This window comes from Parasteatoda tepidariorum, chromosome 10, assembly GCF_043381705.1.
Source record: "Parasteatoda tepidariorum isolate YZ-2023 chromosome 10, CAS_Ptep_4.0, whole genome shotgun sequence".
In the NCBI taxonomy this organism is placed as follows: domain Eukaryota; kingdom Metazoa; phylum Arthropoda; class Arachnida; order Araneae; family Theridiidae; genus Parasteatoda; species Parasteatoda tepidariorum.
This window is the reverse complement of record NC_092213.1, coordinates 8,992,007-9,007,626: the sequence shown is the minus strand read 5'-3', so window position 1 is coordinate 9,007,626 and position 15,620 is coordinate 8,992,007. Positions and strand designations below refer to the sequence as shown.

Below are 15,620 nucleotides of genomic sequence, written 5' to 3'. Positions count from 1 at the left end.
ATTCCTGTGAACTGACTTTACCTAAGTTAATTCATAGAAGAGTTATAAGATTAATAAAAAATTATTTATAAGCGATTTGTTAACCCAGTTCTTAAAAGAGATTGAAAATATTTTGCTAGAATTTCAGAAAAGAAAATTGCATTAAAAATTGCATACTTCGTGAGCAGATACACTATTAAAAAAAAATAATAAAGTAAAATCTATATACATGTGGCGTAACTACCACTACAAAAATTAAACATCAATTCCCTGGTATATAAGACATGCTAACTTGATTCAATCTCGAGGTACCTTTTGATAGATGAAGGTTGGCATGGTTGATAACTGTACCTCCTACATTGGTGACCCGGACATGATTTGAACACGCAGTAACGCCCACTTCGATCTGGTAATGCCTACTTCGAGGAATGATCCACATAGAACAGTTGACTTGCTACTTGCGACTGAGACATAATCAACCTCCTCACGCTGTTGCTACACAGTCTCGTCTCGATTAAAACACAACGTCTACCTGCATACACTCGACCGTTAACGGCAACACAGGAGCTACTACGACTTTGAAGTTAATACACCTCTCACATTCAGCACTCAAAAACCCGGTGACCTTAAAACCAGCTCTCCCGATACTTTCACAAGTACAGCAACTAGTGGTATCCGTTCATCAAATTCTATTCCTGATAAAATCTGGTGGGGGAGTAATGTGGCGTAACTACCTCTACGAAAATTAAACATCAATTCACTGGTATATAAGACATGCTAACTTGATTCAATCACGAGGTACCTTTTGATAGATGAAGGTTGGCATGGTTCATAACTCCGCCCCCTACATACATAAAAATGAATGTCTGTGTGCGTGTCCTTTATAGACTCCTGTTGTTGTTGACGTATGCCTGTTTAGGCAGAGGGGGTGCGATTGCTCTTGTTTTCCAGTGGCGCCATCTATGGCCCAGAATTTAACTTCTGCCACACCATACGTCTCACCTGTATATAGGGCGGACCCATTCATACATCCCTTCATTCATCGACAGATCGTAATTTTGACCTGAATCAGAGAACGATCGATCTCCAATCCAGTACCTCCAGAGGTATTGGTTTGTTATGGGTACATGGAGGACTTTTGCGTCTCGACAGATTTAACGTGCATCAGTCACTTTACTTATCTTCGGCCGGTGTGGTTCAAACCCACGATCTCTTGGACATGGGCCCAGCGCCCTACCGACGAGGCTATCCCGGCCCATTATAGATTCCTAAACCAACAGACTGAAAAGCTATGAAACTTGGCCTACTGGTAGTTCAAAGCCCAAGGAAGGTCACCGTCGACATTGGAACATTTTATGACAAACGTTAGAGCGGGATGAGCGAGATTCGAAATGGAATTTTCTTATTGGTTAAGCGTTAGCCATTGTTTTAAATTTAACGATTCAATTGTTCACCTATTTTAAGATAACATCAGTGATAATTGCTGGCTTATAGCTGCTCTATTTCAGCAAAAAACTGTTTATTGCACGTATTTAAATATTTAATTATTTTATATTCGCTGCGTCAGATAAATTCAATGATCATTATGTGTTAGCACGTGTGGTTTACATCAGCGGTTTTATACTTTGTCTGATACAAGGCCCTTTTATTTTATTTATAATAGTTCTTTTAAACGCGTTTATAAAACATTTCTTATTTAAAGCCAACGGTATTGGAATAGAAAAAAAAATATTTATGCATTCGCAGGCAAAGTTAAGGGAAAAGTGGTACTAATTCGTAACATAAGCATAAAAAGTACATAAAAAAGAACATGAGCATAAAAAATCGAGAAACATAAAAATTCGAGGTCAATGGTGCTTAATTAATAAAGGTAATCAACACATATTGTAATAAAAGCAATAAACTATGTACTACAAAGCAAACGTAATGGAGTAAAGGTATTTATTTGTCTAGAAGAATCGTAAGAAATTATCTTGCTATCATTGACGAAATGATGCTTAATTAATGTTTGTAATGTGTAATAATTGAAATAAAAAAAGTAACTTCTGAACAAAAAATCAAAAATAAGGAGAAAAGATATTTATTCGCGTTTTGGATAACCGTAAAGAATCTGACACTAAAGCTCAATTAATATTGATAATGCGTATTAACTGAAATAAAATAAAATAAGCTATCTGTTAAAAAGGCAAGCTTATGGAGGAAAGATTAATGGGAAATTCGTTTAATAAAACAGTAAAAAATCGTCATTTACCTATCTATTATCACTGACGATAATATATACTTCCGGTACTATGGAAATTGGCAAATTGGTTTTTAATAAGAATTCCACAACGGGTTTTCCGCAGTTTCTGAAAATACTTTTTCGAGTGGTAGTTAAGGTAGTGTATTAATATTTTAATTAAAAGAACTTTTTCCCAACACTACTTATAAATATTTTACCAGTAAATTAAAGGTCAGATAGAGAAATAGTCATGCGTCATGCTCCAAAATCTTTATGAAGTTCTAATATTTTTTTTTAAATAAAATTCGGCTTTAGTTGGCTGCCACTGACAAATACGTATAAACTCAAATAGTGAAGGGATATGTAATAAGTACCAATTATACTAATATAGGTATAAAATATTATATTGATATATTTGGTGATTATTAAAACGGCACCAATACTAAGCAATTTTAATACCAATACTTTGGAATTAAGTATTTTAAGGCACTTCGAAAGATGTATGTACTACCTGAGAAAATAACTTAATAGTGGTAAATTTTAACTATCATGAATTGGTCGCGAGCAATAGCATCATGCCAAGTAATCCTAAATGCAATTTATCTTTATTCCAATTGCATAAATTATAAACAACGAGCTTTGCTTACATCAATAATATAAGGGTACTAAAGATTACAACATATAATATTAAATTTTAAAAAATGAAATTATTTCAGCTATGTTAATTGAAGAACTTAGTGGAAGAACCACGTAAAGTGTCATTTTCAGAAAGAAAACAGAAGTTGTATTCGAATTACTTTATTACCAATCTATTAGAAGGTGGGACTAATAATGCTTTGCTGTATTTCATTTACCACTGCCTAATTTGAAATAAAAATCATGCAAGCATAAAGACTAATATGGATTAGTTATGTTAAGATCAATTCTGTTACATTAAACATACCCATATTGACTTTGTGTTATTTTCTCTTATTTATAATTCCCCTAAAAATGTCATTCACCTGGTTCTTCCATCAAGCTCTTTAATTGTGTCGCTATATGCTTTTCAGTTCTGAACATGATTGCGTTGTGTTTCTCGGTACTGATTTATTGATTCTTTTCTTCTTTTTTCATTCACCCCGTGCGAAGAACGGGTATTCAGCTAATTTTCAATAAAAATGTATTAATATCTTTATTTATCATAAAAAGACAATAATCGTCTTAACATTTCGTGCATTTTTATTGCATGATGACCAAAAAATAAGAGGACATCCCTGAATAACTATAGATTTAATGATCGAATCTTGACCCTCTGTAACTCAATCGCAATGGTTTCAGAGGGTGACCTTTTGTTGTTGTTGTCATTAGTAATTAAGGCATTGTGAGTGCGATTGTTCTTGTTTTCCAGGGAAGCCGAGACTTAAACTTCTGCCACACCCATACGTCACACCCGTTTATAGGGCTGACCCATACAGTTTGACCTGAACCAAAGATCGATCAATCCTTTACCCCCTGAGGTATAATTTGTTATGGGAACATGGAGGACTTCGTGACTTGACAGATTTAACGTGCCTCAGTCACCATTTACTACTCGGGGAGACTTCGAAATTCCGTTCTCACGAACATGAGTCCAGCACTCTACCATTTAAGCTATCCCGGCCAGAGAGTGACCTCAAAGATACTAATTAATACTTGCAGACTATATTTTAAATTACGAAATAAGACACAAAAGCGTATTTTCTCTGAATAAACATAACATATCATTTTTTCTACAGATTTGGCTTTCTGACCCACAAAATGTAAGGTAACTGCGATTTGGGAAATATGATCGAAAGAGTTAGGAGTGCTTTCCAGAGTTTGGATCCTTTAATATTAATTTAATTTTTAGCGTATTTCACCATATTTCCTGAACTTTTCAAGCGAATTGAAAATTTTCTGCACACATATGAAGTTCTTTTTCACAAAGATAATTCCATATAAAGAATAACTTAGAGTAAATATTTATTATTTTTTATTATTTTATTTAAAAGCAGTCAATGTCGCATGCAATTTTGAATAGGCATGCAATTTTGTACTTTATTTAATTTTACATGGCAAAATATAAAAATTGAGTGAAATTGATCGAATAGTTCCTAAGAAATCGAATTTTAATAATACGACTTTTTTGTGCAGAAACATCACATGATACTGTCTTTAATAAACCAAAGATCAAGAAAATTTAAACATCTTTAGCTGTCTTTAGGGGCAAAGTTTTTAAAAGCTGTAACAGAAAATTATTTATTTACCTCTTATTTCACGACATTTAACAGTAACATTTATTTATGCTTTTATATCCTCACTATTTTATTCCGTTATTGAGTTCTGAGTAAATTTTTGTTCCCATTGCCCACCTGATTGACACTCGTCATTCAATATTAATTGGCTACTCTTTCAACGGCACCATATTAGCTGGGCCAACATTGTTCGCACAGTAAGAACAGATAGCACAGAGAATCAAAGAACATCTATGCCTTTTCCGGGATTCGAACCTGGGATCTTACTGGGGTTAGATTAGCTCCCTGACCACCAGACAGTGAGATCAGCATTCTGAGTAAATATTACAACTTCTATTTTGATTGTTACTCAGTATTGAAGGCTTAAAAATAAAAGCGATATTTCTTTGAATATATTGTAAAATTGTTGTATGATATTATCTTATTATGTAAAATTTTATGATAAATTAGGGTCTTAGCCCCCTGTCCACTGACGCTCACCAACACCGATTATTACTTTGCAATAATTGCTGTTTCTTAACATAAAGCAGTTGAAATTATTCACCTAAAAATACATTGCAGAACTGAAGTAATTTTTCTAAGAAATCATTTTTTGAAATAACTTTTATATTGTTATTACATTATATTGTTTAAACAGATTTGAGTTCTTAATCGTCATTTAATATTTTCGCTTGCCAAATGGGAGGATATATTAAATACTATTTTTGCTTGCATCTCATTGTGCATGAAACTAATCGTTAAGTTCTAAATCATTTAGCAGATCTCCTGAACTGTAATTTATAACAATATATTAATGTTATTTGCATTAAAAAATAATAATTGTAAAAAGTTCAACAAGACCAGACGCCAATTTAAATAACTTTATCTTAAAATGTAAAGTAGAATTACATTATTCTTATAATAATAAAAATTAAAAAAAACAATCCACCCGAATTCTTAATTTATAAATCGAACAAAATGAAAAAACGTAATAATAACAGTACGGGTAATTTTAACATTTAAATTAGGGAAACAAAAATATTTATAGGAAAGCGATAACTTTATGACTTATATCAATTTTATGCTGATGACAACCAAATTAATATGGAAATTAATGAGGGAAAACTGGATCCTACCATGTGATTTTATAGGTAGTAAGATATTTAATTACCATTTATTTGTACACATCTTTTTATTTTCAAACTGATAATCTACCTAAAATAGGCCAACATATTGAAAATAATGTTTCTTATTCGAAAAAATATCTGCTGAAAAGTATGTAGTAGTATTTTAAGCAAAAATAAAACAACACCTTGACTGAAATAAATTTTATTCTATGCATTTTAATTTTTTGATTGAATATTTACATAAAGTAATCCTGATTCTTCTCATTTGTTTCAATGAATACATTTAGTATGCAACAATTTAAAGTACTTTTTTTCATGGAAGCCTCAATTTGTTTCAGCTTATTTAAGCTTGATGCTTGATCTTAACATCAGTAACACACATGTTTGGAACCAAAAATTCGTGAACTGTGCCAGCTGTAATGACACGGTCGAATGGGAAACCCATTGGTTTCTTGTCTGGGTATTTTTGGTCCTTGGCACCACAATAGCTGATGGCATCTTGGCAGATTCCACTGCTTTCACCATCAACCTAAAAATTAAAAAAACATCGATATATATACAGATTTAACTAAAATATACATAAGTAGGGGAAATATAAATACACTGAGAAAAAAAGTACGGACGAAATTACCAGAATACAGTAACATTTACCGTGTTTTTGGCTCTATGGGAACACCAAAAAATGGGAGTTTTTTTTCTGGAGCAATTTTTCAATGATTTGGGTAAAATTAACAGTAAAATATTATTTTATGATGCTTATTAAAATTTAGTATTTGTGGCAAATTTTAGTAATTTTATCATGATACCTTAGAAAATGGCATAAAAACCCTTTATTTGGTTAGATTTGGTTTTTTAGAATTGTCTTTTAATGTTTGGCTATAATAACTATAATTTAGAAAACTGGAATTTTAGGTAAATCGTTACCATATGAACGGAAAACGTTACCATATGGATGGTTCCATTATCAGAACTATGTTGTTTCTTTTACCACAAATGCCTTTATTCGTGACGTAATTTTACCAGAATTTTTTCGCCGTGTAATCAATATTTTCATATGGCTCAGAAAAGCGTTAAGAATGTTTTTGGCTTAAAAATGTAAATCGATTTTGATATAGGCAATAAGTTGTTTAGCATATTATGCTGTTTAGTGAAAATTCAGGAAAATGTATAAAAACAATACTAGGGAATATAAAAATATTAACTTCAGAAAAAAGTGTATATTTTCGTGATATTGTCCCCTAATATAGAGATACTTTTGCTATATAATACGGCAAAGTTTTAGTAGCTCGTATATTAACTAAAAACAAAATTTCTCAGTAGGTGGTGTTTACGTAGATATATGATGTGTTAAATTAATTTAAGGCTTCTAATTTTATTTATTTTTTAAATTTTAACTCTATGTTTTAATTTTAATCATGGTTGACTAAAAAAAGGGACTTGAAGTTTAACCATTTATAAATACGATACATTGCACTAGGCCTACCCAATTTGCTATTGGCAGGGAAGCATCCCTGAGGATAATCCAAAGACATGCCATCACAATTTTGATTATTTGCCTGATGACCTGAGCGCAAAGTCAAGCACTTTACGGTAGAACAGTTTAACGACGACCAATACCGCATATTCTCGGACTCTAAACAGACTAATTCAAGTGGTCACCCAACCGCACACTGACCGCAGACAGTGGTGCTAGATTTCGGTGATCTGCTGGAAACCGTGTCTTAATGATCAGTCCACTGCGGGACCATTAAAAATAAGAGATATTATTTAATTAACTCAAAATGAATCTGTTTAGAATTTTCATTTGGTTTAAGTTAAAACGAGTTTTTAACAAACGAAATTAAACGAAGTAAAAACAAATTTACAATGAGTCACTTTATAACAGCAGTATCAATCTTCTTTGCATTCGATATTTTAAAAATCATGATTATAATTAGTGATAGTTTACTTACAGCGTCTTTAGAGTAGTCGGTCAACATGACGAACAGATCAAATTCAGTTCCCTTGTGACTACCACGTGGAATGAGCATGTGCTCTGGCCATCCGCAACTGCAGAATTCAGTGGTAGCTTCACTTACACCTTCACCAGCGAGAAGTTTGGCGAAATTGTGGGTCTCAGACACTGTAACACTGGATAGCTTATGATCTCTAGTGATTGAGCTCTTTCCAGCGGCCACTGATGAAAAAAGATTACAAGTTTACAAGTGAGAGACACCAAAAAGAAACTTAGATTTTTTCATTTATGTGAAACATACTTATCAGAGGAAAAAACTACATTTGCTTAAGTGATTTAAGCTGAAGAACGTTTTCAGCGTTTGAAACAGACAACCATTGTCCAGACTTACCAATTCGTGAATGATGAAGACAAGACAGATTTAAAAAATAATAATAATAATAAATAAAATAAAAAACGAAGCATTGCCGAGGAAAAAATAAAGAAAATGAATAAAAAATGCCAAATGAAAGTAGAAACCATGGTTGTTATGAAAAGTGGCCGAAATAGGCAAATGTGGGCAGAATACATTTCCAGGAAGTATGGAGGAGAAAGTGAGGAGCGTTCGAAATGTGTTGATTTTCTACATTAATATGTAAAACTGATGTATTTTTTCATTCACAAGTATATTTTTCTAGAGCCGTGGTGGCTTAGGGAATAGAGCGTTTGCCTTCAAATGAGGTGACCCGGGTTCAAATGGTTCGGGTGATAGCTGATTGATACAAATTCCGCACCCGGTTCGCACCGACCACCAGTGCAGATTTAAAATATCTTCACCGGTAGAGGATCATGTATTAGAGTACACTTGTCGTCAGGGTAACCATGGGAGGTTTTGGAGGTTTTCCTCTCCACGTAACGTATATGTGGGGTAGTTCCATCAAAAAATCCTTACGAACTCAAATTTCTCCCAATACCTGAACCTGGAGTTCCCTTATCTACTGGTTTGGGTTTTGAATTGCAAAGCTACTGAGAACATAAGTAGTCGTAGAGCCAAAATTTGGTCGGCTGTTTAACGACGGTTATAAAGTAAAAAATAAGAAAAAGTATATTTATCTGCTTCAGTTTCGTGATATTATTCATTTCAGTTAAATGAGACGATTGATTTCAAAACATTAGCTTTTGATCTATAAAATATTATTATTGTTTTTAGCCTTCTTCAACTTTTATGGTTATTTTTGAGTTTAAGTCATTTTGACCAAACAGATCATACCTTGATTAAAAGCTTAAATCACTTCAAAAATATACAATTTGGGAAAAAAGTCGACATATTTCCCGCGCTCGGAAATACTCGCCCATTTTCAAGACTAACCAGACGCGAATAAAAAAGTACAAAAGTGATTGGAAACATAAAACGCAAATTTCCAACGAAAAATGGAAAAATTAAAGTGAGAAACAAGCATGAAACATGTCGGCTGTTAATTAAAATTTACATCAGCATAATCCAAATCCAAATTACATCAACATAGAAATCCAAAACTGTAGCACAGTCGCTAAACAGAGGGATAGTTGGAGGAAATCTAGAGAAAGCCAGGGCCTACCTAGGGCTGTTGTTCCAGTGAAGAAGACGAAGAATATTTTACCGTTTCAGTTTATTGGGATTATTTATTAAACAGATCATTCCTGTTTTATTTTATTTAATTTATTTAATTGATTTATTTTACTCAACCCATCCTTATTTACTAAAAACATTTTGAAGAATCAAAACAAATCGAAATAATGATTCCTTTAGAAAGCTTCTTATTTTTTTCTTTCAATATATTTATTTATCAAAAATACAGGTTAACAGTAAAATAAAAAAAGCTTCCTTATCATTATTATTTTTTATATATAAAAATTAAAGAAACAAAACCTTTTCTGTTATTTTTAACTGACTCAGAAATGAAATATTCTCCAAAAATTTAACTTGGAGTTTAACGAGAACTTAGAATTAACTTGAAACAAATACAAACATCATTTCTTTCTATTTACAGCAGAATATCCAACTGGTAACATAACTGTAAACCTAAATTTAAATTGCTAAACAAGAAATGTTTATTATTATTCAAACTTCGGGAAATAAATCGAGTTATTTTTTAAACAAAATATTTTATGTACTGATAATACTAATAAGTAGTTGTGTTTTACTAATATTTGTCTTAAAACTTAAACTTACATTCGACTTGGAATTTGTCCAATTCAATGCAGAGGGTTCGTTGATGCTCAGGATCCAATCGGTTACCCAATTCATCGTATTTAGGACCAAGGAAGATTCTGACTGTAGCTTGCTTAGCACCACCAGATCCATTATCAACATTAATGGTGTAGGTGAAAGGTTCGTGATCCAAATGTTGGTAAAGAACCTAAAAGAAATTAAAATATAAAAATTGTAAATCATAATAACCAAAAGAAAGATTTTAAGAAAAATTTCAGAAAAAAAAATTGTAATTTCTCTGAAAATATTCTCACTTGAGACTTATATTAATTAAAACAAGATAAATTAATAATGTAAATAAAATTTATTAATTAAAACAAGATAAATTAATAATGTATATAAAACTTATTATTTTATCTTACCAAATCTTTAGATTTGCGATAAAATCCAAAGACTTGGTAAGATAAATTAAAATTAATTCATCGGAAGTCGTCATGGAGAAATCTTCAGAGGAAGGCATTGGCTTACGTTGGGCTGTCTAGCCAACTATGATGATGTGAAGTCTTTAGATTTGTATAGATCTCAGTAGATGGAGATTACAATTTTAAATGTTTTCAGAGTGGTGAAAAGTACCATTTAGCAACCTTTTAAAAACCTTTTATAAACCGAAAAGTAACCCTTTATTGTTACTTATTTTGTTACCGGCGTTGAAAAGTCGACCCAACTCTGAGTTCGTAACTACCAGTGTTCAACTACGTAGCCTTGTAGTTTTGAACCAAATCCAAAAGACAAAGGAACTAGATCAAGCATTGGGACAAACTAGCCTTCGTGGACGACTTTTTGATAAAGCTAACACGTATTTGCGTTACATGGGGTGAAAAACCACGAAAACCTCCCGTAATTAGCCTGATGTCAAGGAATTTCTAACGCATTATCTGTCTACCACTGAGGATGTCTTAAGTAAGTGGAATTCTCATCAACCAGCCACCACTGGGATTCGAACCTGGGTCACCTCATTGGGAGGTGAATGCTCTATCCCCTTAACCATTGCGGCTGGCAAAGTAAAGTTAAAAAGCCTTACTTTTAGCAGCAAGTTAACGCCAAAGTAAACAGTTTAAATTAGTATTAGGGTTTTATATATTTCGCCTGTTGAAAGCTTGCTGACTAGGAATAAAATGGTTGGTAGGTAGGCACTTTATTTACGTCGCATTAGAGCTGCACAATGGGCTATTGGCGACAGTCTGAGGAACATCCCATAGGAGGATCCGAAGACATGCCATTGAATTTTTGATCCTCTGCAGAGGTGGTGAGAAATAAAATGAAGGCTCAATTTTTGTTTCTTATAACCTTGAAAGTTGATTTATTAAAATTTCACTAAGTATATTCCCCCTTAATTAATAAGTTTTAATTTTGAGAAACGGTAAAACAAAATAGTGATTACCTTGACTGAATGACTTGTTCCAAGGTCAATGCCATGTGTCAATTCAAGTTCATCAGTCTTCATGTGAGTTGTGATGAAATTGGGAACTTTAGCATTGACTGTGACATTAACAACTTGAACACCAGGAAATTCAAGCTGAAAATAGACAAATATTAATTAATAGCTTAATGGCTAAAAGGGAAACATTTAAAATCTAACATCTTTGTATGCAAGATTACTCTGGGAAACAAATTTTTTGTTGCATTTACAAAAATATTTCATCTTGCCTAATTCGGGTGAGGGAATTTCATATCTGAAACTAGTCTTGCTCCCAAAACTACAGATTTAAAAAAAAGAGGACATTTTAGTCTGTTTTTTTTTTTTTAATCGAACAAGTTTAAAAATGTTATATATAACCGAGGATCGTGTAATTGTTGCGACAAACTTCTTGGGGAGTTAGGGTACACCATCAGGATTTAAATTGCATAGGAACCCATGATCGGAAATCGTACGTGGCTAGGGGCGCTTTCCTATTGTGACCTATTCAAAATCACATAAAGAAAACTTTATAATAAGCATGCACCCCTAGAGGAGTATGATGACGTTTGCAGTTATGGGTTCCAATGGAATTTTATTTCAGATGTTGTGCCATAACTTCCGTAGGATTTTGTCGCAACATTTATGCGACCCCCATTTTTGTATAACGTTCATAAACTTGTATATTTCGACAAAAAATAGATTTAAAAAAAACTCCAGCTTGAACAGAGACACCAATTGCAGGCTTGAATCAGTGATGTAGAAAACTCTAAGATCTGTTAAGGAATCTTCTGCAAACAGAAAACAAAAACAAAAAAATTGTTTTCGAGTGTTATTAATTACTATTTGAGTGAATATAAATTTATTACATCAAAAACAAGAAATTATTTTTCCAGTGTTATTAATTACTATTTGAGTAAATATAAATTTATTATATCAATAAAAACAAAACAATTATTTTCCAGTGTTATTAATTACTATTTTGGGGAAAATAAATTTATTATACCAATAAAACGATAAAAATATTTTCCAGTGTCATTAATTACTATTTGAGGGAATATAAATTTGTTATATCAATAAAAACAAAAAAAAATATTTTCCAGTGTTATTAATTACTATTTTGGTGACTATAAATTTATTATACCAATAAAAGCAACAAAAAAAAATATTTTCCAGTGTTACTAATTACCATTTGAGTGAATATGAATTTATTATATAAATATAGAGTAAATTCATAACTTACATCGGCTTTTGTGTATGGTGTCAAAGTTGATTTATATTCTTGGAAGATGTTATCAATGAATCGATGGTATCTGTAGAAGATTGGATCACGAAGTGAGGTTGAGGTATCGCTCATGACTCCTGGGTTTTCCTAGACGGTAAAAAATAGCAATTTTTAAAAATAGAAGAAATTTTGCCAAAATAGCACTCCTAAGATTTTCTGCATACACTGTCTTTACAAACAATGTTTTCTATAATCGCCGCCCTTAATATTTCATTTTATTTCATAGCCGTCGTTGAACAGCTGAATCAATTTTCAGTTTACGACTATGTATGTTCTACTTGGAAGACTTGTTATTTTGAACTCAATCCAGAAGACAAGAGAACTCCTGTATCAAGTATTTTTAAAAAATTGTCTTTAAGGCGGACTTTTTGATGGAAAACAACGAAAACCTCACTCGGTTAGCCTGACAGCCAGGGAACTTTGTTCCATGATACATCTTCAACTGAGGAATTCGTATCGACCGAAAATCGCTGGAATTCGAATTCGTGTCCCCTCATCGATAGGCAAAAGCTCTATAACCTGAGCCACCACCTGAGTTTAGAATTTTTTATAAATGAAAGACCAAAGGATACTATCCTAGATGTTACGACTTGAGTTTCGATGCTTCGAGAATCGTATATTACTATTCAAGTTAGACAAAGATTCTGGAAATCTTTTTGATTATTGTTATTGTTAATCATTGTAAATCCTTACTTCCAGCTCATATGATGTAAGAAATCAATAAAAGAAATTATTCTAAGTCATTTAAACTATTCTAATTGATAAAAATTATTCCAAAAATAATAATTCAATAGTATCATTTAAATATCGTTGATTTTTTTAAAAGCTTCAAAACCAGCTACAAAAGTCTGAAATCTTAACTTGTCCTTTTTCTAAGATTCAAAATTCTTTTTATCATTTATTCATTTTTGACAACAACAAAAAATCTAAAAATAATAACGGTTTTTAAGGAAAATCTTGTTATTTATATACAGAATTATAATTACATTGAATCGGCCATCTGGGTCAGTGATGTTGGCCATCATGACGTGTCCCCAGTTGTGGAGGCTTCCATAGAACAGTTTGTTCTTGGATTCATAGCTGGATTCAAGGAGGGATCCCAAAATGTCGATGCCGTTTTCAGGTGTCAAAGTGATTCGTTGATGTTTTTCATCTTCTACGTATCCCAGATGGATGGCTTCAATGATTCGCTCTCTCCATCGGGTCATGTCTTGAACATCAACGTCCTTCAAGTCGTGAAGGGAGAAACCTTGTGGTCGGGAAGAGTATTGAAGACCGCTCACAAGAGATGTCAAGTGAGGGGCATATCCTTCTAAGTTTTCTTCGAAATTGTGGAAGGGAATCATTCTTCTCATTCCATTCGACAGACGCTCGCAATCGTATCTGTTTTTAACAAAAAATAATAATAAAGCATGTACAGTTTTGTCAATGAGGAAGATATAAAATATGTTCAAACTTTGAATTCCGATAACTAATGAATATGTTACTGTGAATGACAGAAATTAATGGTTTTATTTAATTTAATTTAATTTAATTTAATTTAATTTAATTTAATTTAATTTAATTTTTATTTAATTTTATTTTATTTTATTTTATAACCGTCATTGAACAGCAGAACCAATTTCGGGCTTACGATTATTAGCGTTCAACTCCGTAGCCTTGTAACTTTGGACCCAATCCAGAATACAAGGGAGCTCCTGGATTAAGTTTTGGGAGAAATTTGCCTTCGTGGAGCACTTTTTGAGTGAACTAACCCGAATTTGTGTTACATGGAGAGGAAAATCGCGAAAACCACCCATGGTTAATCAGGCGGCAAGGGGACTTTAACCCATGATCCATCCACCGCTGAGAATATTTCACGTCAGCACTGTGGTCGGGGCAAGATGGATGTGGAATTCGTATCAATCAGCCATCCCTGGGATTCGAACCAGGCTCACCTCATTGGAAGGCGAATGCTCTATCCCCTGGGTCAGCACGATCCGAAATTGGTGGGGGGTTTTTTATTTTATTTTTTGTAACCGTCGTTGAGCAGCCGACCCAATGTTATGGGTTTACGACTACTAATGTTCAACTCCGTAGCCTTGTAATTTTGAATCCAATCCAGAAGACAAGGGAACTCTTGGATCGAGTATTGGGAGAAGTTTGCCTTAGTGGATGACTGACTTTTTGATTGATCTAACCCGCATTTGCGTTGCATGAAGAGGAAGACCACGAGAACCTCCCACGGTTAGCCTGACGGCAAATGGACTCTAACCCATGATCCGTCTACCACTGAGGATATTTCACGGCAGCACTGTGATCGGTGCAAGGCGGATGCGGAATTCGTATCAACTAGGATTCGAACCCGGTTCGCCTCATTGGAAGGCTAACGCTCTATTCCCTAAGCCCTTCGAAATTGGTCATTTGACTTCCACCGGTGAATGTTGACAATCACATAGTCGCTTTGGTAAATGTTCAAATATATACTAGGTGTAGTTAAGTGCAACTGCTCGGTATACATTTGCCCGGTATGCCCTACTTCAATGCTTTTGTAAGGTCAAGTGACACTGTCCGTATGTATTTAACTGATACTCCGAATACTGATGATTCTCCAAATCTACCCCAGATGATATTAAAATATCGAATAAATATATTAATATCACAATAAATTAATATCCAATCTGATATAACAAATATTTTTGATATTCGCCAAAGCTACTATGTGATTGTTGACATTCACGGGTGAAAGTCAATATTCTCTTGATTTTGGTTATTTACGGTAACAAATATACTCCAAGATTTGACATTATCTTAGTTTAGTAATCAACCGTATAAAATGCTACTATTTTAATTGAAAATTTAATCAAACATACTTAGAATATAAAAGCATACATCAGTTTGTATGGAGTCAATTTTCTAGCATTGAGCATAGAAAACTAAATACCAAGACTTACTTAGCACAGTTTGTAAATTAATATTAAATATAGGAAATTATATTTGAAATATGATCTGAAACATTAGTCAATTTTAAAATATAACACAAATTCATTTATTAAACTGTCATGAAACTCATGATTATTTATAAAACTTTCATAAAACACCACACTACAGCTACATGTACCAGGAAGAACAAGCCTCCCCTCTTCAAGCATTTAGAAATTGTCTTAACTGCTTGATAAAAGGAGACTGATATTTTTCCGAAACATGTAGTTGTCATT

The 15,620-nt window shown here is 33.0% G+C and overlaps 1 protein-coding gene across 1 annotated transcript in view; it reads right to left on the bottom strand.

Moving 5' to 3' along the window:
* LOC107451656 (uncharacterized) overlaps positions 1 to 15,620 on the bottom strand; it is a 69,051-nt gene that overhangs the window by 28,219 nt on the left and 25,212 nt on the right. Inside the window, exons 13-18 of the mRNA XM_071186546.1 lie at positions 13,410 to 13,806; positions 12,382 to 12,510; positions 11,124 to 11,258; positions 9,704 to 9,890; positions 7,511 to 7,734; positions 5,908 to 6,087 (exon numbers count right to left, since the gene is read on the bottom strand). Of these exons, the coding sequence (XP_071042647.1) occupies positions 5,908 to 6,087; positions 7,511 to 7,734; positions 9,704 to 9,890; positions 11,124 to 11,258; positions 12,382 to 12,510; positions 13,410 to 13,806 (1,252 nt within the window). The remainder of the gene's footprint in view (positions 1 to 5,907; positions 6,088 to 7,510; positions 7,735 to 9,703; positions 9,891 to 11,123; positions 11,259 to 12,381; positions 12,511 to 13,409; positions 13,807 to 15,620) is intronic.